The following is a 10,688-nucleotide window of genomic DNA, read 5'->3' as shown; positions in this document are numbered from 1 at the left end:
CATGTGTGGTGGTGGGGTGGTGGGGTGTGTGTGTGTGTGTGTGTATGTGTACATGTGTGGCGATGGTGTGGTGTACTTTCTCTTTGTACCGAAACTCTCCCTCACAGCCGCATGACGGATGATGATTGCTTTTTGTGGTGCCTACTACATTGCTCTCCACTCAATGTATATTGTTACCCGACTTCCATTCCAACCCTGGGGGAATCTGGATTCACAGAGGAATAGAGCCTTCTTATAAAATCTGGAGTATGATCGCAATTTTACTTTTGAAGCACTGGCTTCCCAGAGGAATAGCCAGTGATTGATGCCACTGTGAGAAACCCAGATGCACACACTCATACATCAGCCGGGAAATGACACAAAGAGCTCACCAATCAGCCAGGCCTGACTCACCCACTTGCTCCCCGCTGGGAAGAGAGCTCACAGGAAACGCAGTGCAACAGCAGGGAGCAGGCAAGAAAAGGAGTGTGTTGGTGGGGCGGCGCGCCTTCTCTTTGTGCTGAGACTTTGGAGGAGGATGGGGCTCTCCATCAAGGACCACCAGGCTTTGGTCCTTGCTCATCTCTGAGGGCAGCAGCCACAGGCTACGGCCCGTAGTGACACTGCGGTGTGACCGGGACCTGGGCAGTTATTGCATTTGTCCGGGGAGTGTGCTTCCGCTGGGTTTCATGGTACACATACAAGGATACAAACAGCTCTACACACACAACTTCAACCTGATAAAGGTACACGTGATGTCCACACTTCCCTCTGGGGTGGATGTGACCTACCTAGGCTAAGCTCGTGCTACCTTGAGAGAGCAAGTCTACGTCGATTCCAGCAGGATGGGGCGGCAGGGACTGGTTTGTTGCTAAGAAGATGTCTGAAAGTAAGGATACTATTGGGGCGGAAAGGTGGAAAGCAGTCCAGTAGGCCTGCTGGCATTTCATGAATGTGAGGGTGGCTTATCGGTAGCGGCAGGCCAAAGCGTTGACATTCTTTACCACATAAAAGCCCATGGTAACTGGAGGGATGACCAATGTCCGGCCAGCCCGTAGGGGGCGGGGCTTCAACTCTGGGAGGGTCCCATCGTCCACCATCACTAAGGGCTGCCCGTTCAGCTGCACTGACCTGTGGAGAAGAGAAACAGCACGGAACTCAATAATGCATTATAAGGGGGCCATCGCCACGAAGCCTGGGCAGCCCCAGGCTGCTGCCTGTCTGTCTGATATCACTTACTGACACTTGCTGTGCCCAGGCTTTCACCTAGCAGCTTTATTTTATTAATACATTCAAACATCTCAGCAACACTCTGAGAAAGAAACTCAGTATTCCCTTTCTACCTGCAGTGGTTAAGTGACTTGCCCAAGATCATACAACTTGTAGGTCTGGGAGCCAGGATTTGAATACAAGATAACTAGTAGTTCCACAGACACATCATTTAGACCAGAGATTTGAACCAGCGGTCGCCAACCTTTTGGACCTCAGGGACCACCAGTGGTTCATGGACCACCGTTTGGTGACTGCTGATTTAAACAAGTGACAAGTCTCTGAGATGCAGAAGTTGAAAAGTGTCTTTCTATCAATCAAATATATCTATATCTATCTATATATATGGAGAGAGAGAGAGAGAGAGAGAGAGCGAGCAATGTGAGAGAGACACATCTACTAGGGATCGAACCTGAAATATGTGCCCTGACCAGGAATTGAACCGGCAACCTTTCAGTGCACAAGATGATGTTCAACCAACTGAGCAACACTGGCCAGGGCTCATGCTTATATTTTTAAAAATCATAATAGCACTTTAGTTAGACCTGTGGACTGATGCACAGGCTTACAATGATTTCAGAAATCTTCTGTTTAACTAGAATTTTTCATTAATTTGATAGCTTAGAGAACTGACATCATATTACTTGTATAGGGTTCTGAAGAAGGGCAGAGACATAGCTAACAATTCCCCTTTTTCTAATTTAAGAATGAGTTTTCATATCTAACATTTAACAGGTGTTTTCATTTTTAGCAATACAATGAAGTATAAGGTGACAAAAGTAGGCATTTGTGATTACAATTCACCTATCTTGCCTGCCTTAATTCTTCCTGTGTAGCAGCCATCTTCACGCTGAGAGGGGGCCACATGCGTAGTGCACTTAGAGAGAAAAGGAGAACAGATCACCCATCCTTGGCCTGCAGTACAAAATCCAGACAACTTCCCAGCTGTTCCTGACTGGGGAGCAACTTGCACAGTCACATACCCAGAATGAAGCTCAGCTTTATGGGTCAGTAGAAAAGGCCAGAACCAGGGCATGAGCTGCAAATAAGGCTGTGAGTTACCCTCAGAAAACTAACATTGCTTAGTGATGACTGTTTCTGGGCCTTGTCTAACCTTCACTGTGATAACATTGCAGTGATATCATCTGAGCAGTAAAGAGAATAAAGTGTTAGAAATTGATACAAAGTTCTTTGTTTAGTGTTCCTTCTGTGCTGTGAATGATAGACAGGTTTAGAGAGAGATAATCAGACCCTTGCCCAATGGAGCAGTGAATTCCTGAGATAAGTGTGTTGTGAATTGCTCCCCATGGAGGAGAGTGAGGCAGAGAGGCAGCTCGAGGCTGGCCCTGCATGAGTAAGTTTGGGCCCAGTCCAGCTCTGACAGGTCAGAGGTTGCAGCCCCCCTCTTCTGGTGGGGATGGCTAAGGAATGAATGAGCAGGGAGGAGACTCTTATATAGAGTCAGGCCTGCCTCTGGAAGGTGTGCGGGTGGGAACATCGAGGTCTGAAGATGGGAGTTGACCTCGTCAAATATGCAAGGAGCTTTTGCTCCAAATTTGAGTGGTTCTCTCTGGTGAAGACAGTCTACTCACTGGTGTGGGAGGCAAGGTGAAGAGAGGCATTTCTGTTGCAAATAAAACAAAACAAAACAAAAACCCAGGTCTTAACAGTGTATTTTTATTATATTGTTTCAGGTGGTGTGCACTGTCAAACACAAGTTCATTAATACTAATTAAACTTTCCAAAGCATACTCAAATGTATATCACTCCTCTACGTGAAAACCTTCAATGTCCCTCTTATACACAGAATTAGGTGCAAGCTCTCCCCTTGACAAATTGGCTATTGCCCTTTTAGATTCAGGTGACCCCAGAGCACTGACATCTTTGGCTTCTAGGCAACACAAAACCAAGTATGATAGGCAAGCCTGTTAATTTCTATACTAATAACGAGTAGTTATTCTGGAAAAGGCCCCATTCTGACTTCCTTATTGGTTGGTTAGAAAGCTAACTCAGAGTGGGTGGAATCAGGGAGCATGGTCAAGATCTGGACTATCTCTAAATTCAGGAGCCCGACTGCTGACTTGCAAGATGCTATGGCAAATCTCTTAACCTCACTTCCTGCACTTTCTGCATCTGTCAGAATGCTATATAGGGTGTAGTGCAATGAAATAAAAATATGAAAGACCGTTGCAAGTATAATGAGCCATATAAGCAGGGAATGGTGTTTTTGTCAATCTTTTCATTGCCGTTATGAGTAGATTAACTTTTTGGTCCTAACACTTGAGTGCTCGGTGGCACTGACTAGTTTTCATGGCTCCCTGCTTAAAGCCTCTCTTCCCTTGGCTCCCATGTTCATTCTCTCTGTCTCTGCCTCTCTCTTGGGTTTCCCCCTTTGTTTCTTTTCCAGCGGGACTGTTCTCTTCTACCTGCTTCTCAGATGTTGGGGTTTCCGGTCTTTGTCCTTGGACCGCTTCTTTTCCCATACTATGTACTCCCCCTGAGTGCTATCACCCACACCCAGCACTTTGATTATTACCCATATGTCCATGCTTCCCAAGCCTGCAGCTCTAGCCTAGATCCTTCCAACTTATGTATCTCCACCTAACTGTCCCACAGGAAGTTCAAAGTCACTATGTCTAAAGTAAATATCTTCTACTCAAACCCTGTCCCTTTCTCTGCTTTTTAATCTTGGTGTTGGTACCACTATTTGTACAATTAGCTAAGCCAGAAAGCTGGGGGCCATCTGATATTTCTTCCCCAGTTCCTGTCTGTAGGGCCCCTACGTCCAAGCAATTCAACCTTTACTTTTCACATCTGCTCCTTTCTCACCATTTACTGCTATTCCTTTAGTTTAGACCCTCCCGCACTTGCCACACTGACCTAGTAATGCTCTGTTGCTGTCACTGCTTCAAGCTCTCCAGGAACTCCCCATCCCTTCACTTGAATATGGACACTGAAGCCTAGTTCCAGCTACCTCTCCAGTCTCAGAGCATGCCGGTATCCTCACTACAATTCTAACTCACCGTGGATCACAGACCTCTGTATGTGTGTGTGTCGGGGAGGGGGGGGGGAGGGATGAGCTGGCAGTTATTGTAAGGATTTCATCAATATATGCATGAACAAAGATTGCTTTACAATGAAAAACTAGTAAGTCTTGCTCATACATGAGATAGTATTTCTTAAATGAAAATGTCAGATACTGTTGGGATTAAAATACACAAGTTCATTTAAAAGTATAGTATATATTTCTAAAATGTGAATGCCAGTAGAAGCTGTTGGGATTAATAAGACACAAGATGATTTAAAACTGTAATAAAATTCCCAATATGATTTTTTTGGAGGATGAGGGCATCATGTGCTTTTTTTCAAACAAGAGTTCCTAAAAGAACAATGACTATAATGTGGACATTACCAAGGAAGCCCCCGGCTCTCCTAAGGCCCACAACCTTGCCTCAGCATGACCAAATTACTAAATGACTTGCAATGTAGCTTCTGGGTTGCTGCAAAGGCACTCTCTGTTAGATTAACTGCTTGGGTAGTTGTAGGGCTTGCTCAGGTGTTGGATCCTTCTCCAGCCCCTGAGTTAGGAGCCCCACCTCTAGGCTCTCTTGTACCCAAACTTTACCTATAACTACCTCACCAAAATGTAGTGATTTACTTGCCCTCTTACTGGACCGTGAATTTGCTGCAGGAAGGGACCATATCTTTTGTACTTAAATTCTTGGTGCCTAACAAGATGCATGTCACAGAGTAGGAACAAAATATTTTCTGAACAAGTGAATGGATTTTTGAGGTGGTCCCCCACCCTGGTATTTCTCGTCTTGGGTTGAGTTTCTCCAGTTCTAAAGAGGCTCCCTGAGTGTCTTTACAGATTTAATTAACACAGTGATTTTCAGCCTTTTTCATCTCATAGCACACATAATATTTTGCTGCACACCAAAAAATATATTTTTTGCCGATCTGACAAAAAATATAGGTATAATTTTGATTCATGCACTGGATAGCTATTCTTGTGTTGGCTGTTGTCATTTTTTTATTTGACAATCTAAGGGAAAAGAGGTTAGTATCCCTGACTAAATAGTCAGGAATTGCATGTTTTAAAACTTCTTGCCTCACACCACTCTGTTGTGGCACACCAGTTGAAAACTGTTACAGTAACATACCAATTGCTCTGGATAAATCCTGAATTATCACTGATTCTCAGTCATTCACTAGATAATCCTATCCCAACCTGAAACAAGTTTCATTACTAGTGTTTTTCATCCTTAAAAAAAGATCTATAGGACCAACTCTTAGCTAAACCAACATGAATTAATTTTGTGAGGCTTTGAGTCCTCCTATGTCCTTATTTACAAAGTCCCTTCATTATAAAGATGGCCTATGTGCTTACCACCTTCATTCTATTTTTCCTGCTTACATTAAAAATATTTTCTTAATTCTGTTATCCAGTGACATCATATCATGCTAAATATTACAATGTTTCATTTTTATTCATTGAACAATTTGCAAATTTGTAAATATAATCAACTTAATGATAACAGTCACTGGTTACTGAGCACTATGTAAAAGGCACTACACCATGATTTACTTGGACTATTGCATTTAGTCCTTACAACTACCAACTGAGGCAGGTGTTAGCGTCCCTATAGTACAGATGAGGAGGTAAAAGCTTACCCGGTCTAAAACTCTCCTGTCACACAGCCAGTGAGTGGCAGGGCTAAGACTGCACTGCCCTTCACCATAGTCCTGTCTGTCCTTCCTTGTGATTGCTAAAGAGCCCCCTGAAGTACTTAGGGCAAGCACTATTATTATTATTATTGTAACTTTACTATTGAGATGAGGTAGGAGAGGTTAAGCAGTCTGGACAAGGTCATATAGCTAATAGGCTTCCTGACACCTCTTTCTACTATTTCATGTTGTTCTCCAATTCCAGATGGCACTCACCAGGATCATGTTTCTTTTCTTACAAACCTTTCTTATCATATTTTCATCATATTCTGGGGCCTCCTTACTGCCTAGGACTTTTCAAACCAAACACTAACTGATCCAGTCTATGTTGAACTATTTCTCTTAAATCCCTAGGTGTTCAGGCCATTTAAATTATCCAAATATTAGGACAACTGGGCTTTATCACCATCTGTTTTTACAAAGTCTGAGTTACTTTGCAATTCCTAAAGTTGTTTTCTTTATTTTGCATGCTATTCGAAATGGGATTCAGTGTCTCAATGTGGAGTCAAGTCCTCTGCTCTCCAGGTCTCTAAGGGAGCCTCTTGGCCTGGTCACCCTCGTTCCCCTCCCGCGCCACCTGTCCAGTCTCTGCTCGTCATGGCTTCCCATTGTTCTTGCTAGCAGTGGACAATGAAGCAAACTTTTGACCATCCTGAGGTCTCAGAAGCTAGTCTGGTGAGAATACCCTCTGGCCATCTTGAAGGTAATTTGCTAGACTCTGGCCCGGCCCCTGGTGGATTTTTGTAGGGGCACAGGCAAGGGAAGCCGGTGTATTATTGGGAGCAGCCTTGAGATGTAGTGTCTGGTTCAGGCTGGCATATTTGGGGCCTCGGTGGGAGGTGAAGGGACTTAGAGGTCAGTTCTGCCTCAGCCACTTTGAGAAAGTCATTGGCCTTCTCTGTGGGTGGGTTTCTCAACCTGTAAGGTGGACTGGATGAACTCTAACATTTTTTTAGGTTTGAACATTTATCAGGCAGGTGGCCCACAGCAAAACAGCTAGCCTGAGTAGAGTTTGATGTCAAATTCAAAGTGATCTTACACGAATAGAAATCTGATCATGACATTCACCTACCTAATGGTCCAGTGGCTCCCTGCTGATTTTAGAACATTGTCCAACATCATTACAAGATCCCATAGGCAAGGCCTTCTACATACTCCTTCAGCCCCTTAGAGGCTCACTGCAGCTCCTACCCATTCCAGCTCCCCACCACCCACCACCCACTTTTCTTTTGTGCTGCTATTTCCCCAATCACAATCTTTCATTCTCAGTGCTTTTGTACATGTTCCCTCTAACTAAAACCTTCTCCATACTCTCTCCCCGATTCCAGCTTCCTCTTCCTGGATAACACCTATTTGTCCTTCAGGTCAGTGTCCTTCCAAAGTGCCCCTATATTAGCCAGGACTTCTTGGGTCTCAGCACTCATCACATGGTATTGGGACTGCTGACTGCTTGTTGGTCTCGCTACTAAACAGGAAGACCGTGTTTCTGTCCTATTCATCCTGCATGCTCCTATCAACCAGCTCACAACACAGATTTGTGATAAAAGGACTGGATATAAATATGTGGGTAGCGGAAAAGACTCTGGAATGGAAGCCAGAGACCAGAGTTTTAGTGCACACTCTGAGCATGACATGTGCAGGCCTAGATATGTCACCAGTACTCTCTGGTCTCAAATTCTGGATTGATGAGGGAGAGAGGGGGAGGGAGGGAAAGGAGGGGAAGGGATTGGGGGAGAGGGAGTGAAAAGAGAATGAATAAGAGTCTGAGTGTGTGTGTGTGTGACTGAGTGGGTATATGGGGGGCAGTTGGTGGGGGTATCAGTTCCCTTTGCTCCTCATAACCCGAACAGCTAGTTCTGACGTGGTTCCACGGTGCTTCCCCATGGGCCACTAGAGGTCACTCTTGTTCTACACATCGGTGTCAGAGAGCATGTCAGGGCTGGGGCTCCGAGAAAACCAGAGAGGGTTGAATGCCAGGGGTGAGCCCTGTGCTTGGTCTCCCGAGGAACAAACCACAGGATCAATCAAATCCCAACAACACGTCGTGGCGGTCCACTTGAAATGGGGCTAAAATTAAGGAAACTTCAAGCCGGACTGAGACTCCTGCCTGGGGTGCGGAATTCCAGGCCAGTGTGTGGAGAGGGGTCTGTGCAGGTGCGAGGCTGGCCGATGCCTGTGTGACTCTGCGCCAGGCTCTCAGGTCCCCAGTCCCAGGCGTCCCCTTGCACTAGCCAGGGTGCACCTGTGTGTTTTACAGGCCCCAGGCCGAGTTGCCCCCTGGAGGCCTCCTGGCTGAGTTAGAAAGCTGGTATGCGCAGCTGCCCTGCCCTTCTCCAGGTCAGGGGCAGGTTAGAGCCCGGAGGGAGCAGGCCAGGTTTGAGGAGGGCCCTAGCTCCCCTTTCCTGCTCTGGGAGGGGCTGTGCATCTGGGGTCGCTTAGAGAGGAAGTTCTTTTGAAACAGCCATGAGTGATCGCTCCTCCACTGAGAGGGCTGCTCTGAGCCGCCACTGCAGCTAGTGTCCCTGGTCCCACATGCCCAGCTGGAGCATAGGCTGTAGGAAGTCCACCACCCTCTCTGGGGTCATGGGGAGGCTTACTTCCTCTCAAGGGTGTCCGGCACTTTTTCTCCCTGTGCTTTTTGCTCTTCATGGAATCTAGTAGCATCTGTCAAAAGGCGTACTCTTCCCTCCAGGCCCCATGGATGTGGCCCCCTCTACGGGGCCTTACCCAAGGGCCCCTCCATTTGAGCATGCATCCTTCCCAGCTTTATTTTATCCATGTGCGGGAGTCATTTTGCCTGCGAAACATATTTGTTTTAATTTCTTAATTTTCATACCACATGGTTCAGTGCCTTCTTGCCTGTGATAGTAGTTCAAATTAATGCCTGTCCAGTTCTACTCAGGCAACCTCTCTAGGAGTTCTCATGTGGCTGGTTAGGCACTCCTTTCCCCTTCTCTGTTGTTAGAGAGAGGAGACCAAACAAGAGAGAAAAATGGAGATAAAAGCTTCCTGTTCCCCTTGCCCCTCCAAAAGCTCACATCATATATGAAGTTCCTGGCCACGGAGACACTGGGAGGCTGATGAGATCGTTCGCCCTTCATCCTACTCTTTGAGGGCATATTGACACAATGAGGCGTATCAATCAAGTTTCCTTACCACTGAACAGAGAAAACACTGGGACTCCTTTATGCAAGCAGAGCTGGGGATTTTTATAGGCAAGTTGCTAGGAATATAGGCTTTTCCTATTTGCAGTCAGGTTTGGGGGTCCTGCTTTGATGTGTTCTAATCAAGTCTATGTAACTATTGTCCAAGTCATAATGAGAGTCTACCTACCATGTGCTTCTATCGGCTTAAAATGACTTAGCACCCTTGGCAGACAAGATGAGAGCCCAGCTAAGGAACCTGGACTTATACCGATATTAACTCCCAACAGACGAGGGAATCATCTGGGGGCAGTTTAGGAAGAAAATTTGATTCTGTGATATCTCAAAGCTCCATGACATAGCCATATCACACTCACACTACAGGATACAGTGGAACCAGCAATAAAACTCATGAGGACTTGAATCTGTGGTTAGCTCTGTTCCCTTTGCATTGCAAAGATTTGACGCATGGCCACCGACATTCACAAGTTGTATGTAAAGGCATTATTCATATTCCTACTGTTCTTTGTGTTGTACAGATGTAATTACAACAGACGTAGCCCTCACCCACTAACACAGAAAGCACAGAAACATGTAAATGTGTGGTCAGACACACTGTAATTAACACGTTATACAAAGAGAGAGACAGAATGAAATCAGCTTCTTGGCCTGAATTTCAAGCCCTCTGATTCTGGCACTAATATATTTTTGTGGCCTCTCCCTTCAGCCCACAAAGCATTCTATATTCCAGTCATGAGAGAAGATGTGCCAACCCCACCCCACAAACCAAAAAAAGTGGCCCTTGAACTTTTATGCTCCCAAACTTTAGTAAGCTCGCCTTCCTTCCAGCATTTCCTAGACATAGGGTTCATCCTTCTGGTTCCTGCTCGATGGCCCTCCGCCCTGCGGGTTTCCCAAATTCCCAGGTCAGAATTCATCTCTCCCTGCCTTACACTCCCACGCTCCTGTATTTACCCTCTTGTGGTTTGTATCCTCTGTGGGGAGGGACCAGGTTTCCCCAGCCCTAGTTGTGGGAAGCTGGAAGAGGCAGTCAGGGGGGTGAGGGTAGGTCAGGAGCATCCCTTTACAGATAGTCTGCAGGTGAGATGAAAAGAGTCAGGTAAGAGAGCCGGTGTGTGTGTGTGTGTGTGTGTGTGTGCTCACATGTGCGCAGATAGGTTTTCCCATATGTAACAGTATGAAATAGAGTCCATAAGCCATGCCCAAAATTAGTTCCATTACTATAAAGTCATGGCTCCCTGGATACCTATTCAAATATGTTAAATCAAAGGGATAAATATCTCAGTTTGATCAGAATCTGACAGTGTTCCCTATAATATTAAGTGCACTGGTGTGCCCCCAATAGGGAAAAATAAGATGTTTCCAGTAGTGCAGATTCTGTCCCAGGGTCCACAGATGTCAAAGTGCAAAGAGTGTTGCACTCTGAATCATTCCTGCAAAGATAAGCAGGAAAGAGGCAGTCACCTAGTGATTACTGGCAGTTGGTACACAGTTTGGCACTTCAGCTCCTTGTCTGGAAAGAAACACATCCTGTATGGGCTCTCAATG

General features: G+C 45.7%; 1 protein-coding gene across 1 annotated transcript in view; it reads right to left on the bottom strand.

Moving 5' to 3' along the window:
• Nucleotides 1–32: 32 nt before the first annotated feature.
• LOC102764410 (inactive heparanase-2) overlaps nucleotides 33–10,688 on the bottom strand; it is a 136,292-nt gene continuing 125,636 nt past the window's right edge. The window contains exon 6 of the mRNA XM_015559363.1: nucleotides 33–1,110. Within this exon, the coding sequence (XP_015414849.1) occupies nucleotides 945–1,110 (166 nt within the window). The 3' untranslated portion in view covers nucleotides 33–944. The remainder of the gene's footprint in view (nucleotides 1,111–10,688) is intronic.

Source organism: Myotis davidii, unplaced genomic scaffold (genome assembly GCF_000327345.1).
Source record: "Myotis davidii unplaced genomic scaffold, ASM32734v1 scaffold332, whole genome shotgun sequence".
Classification (NCBI taxonomy): Eukaryota; Metazoa; Chordata; class Mammalia; order Chiroptera; family Vespertilionidae; genus Myotis; species Myotis davidii.
The sequence above is the reverse complement of the archived record's forward strand: the minus strand, read 5'-3'. Positions and strand labels throughout refer to the sequence as shown.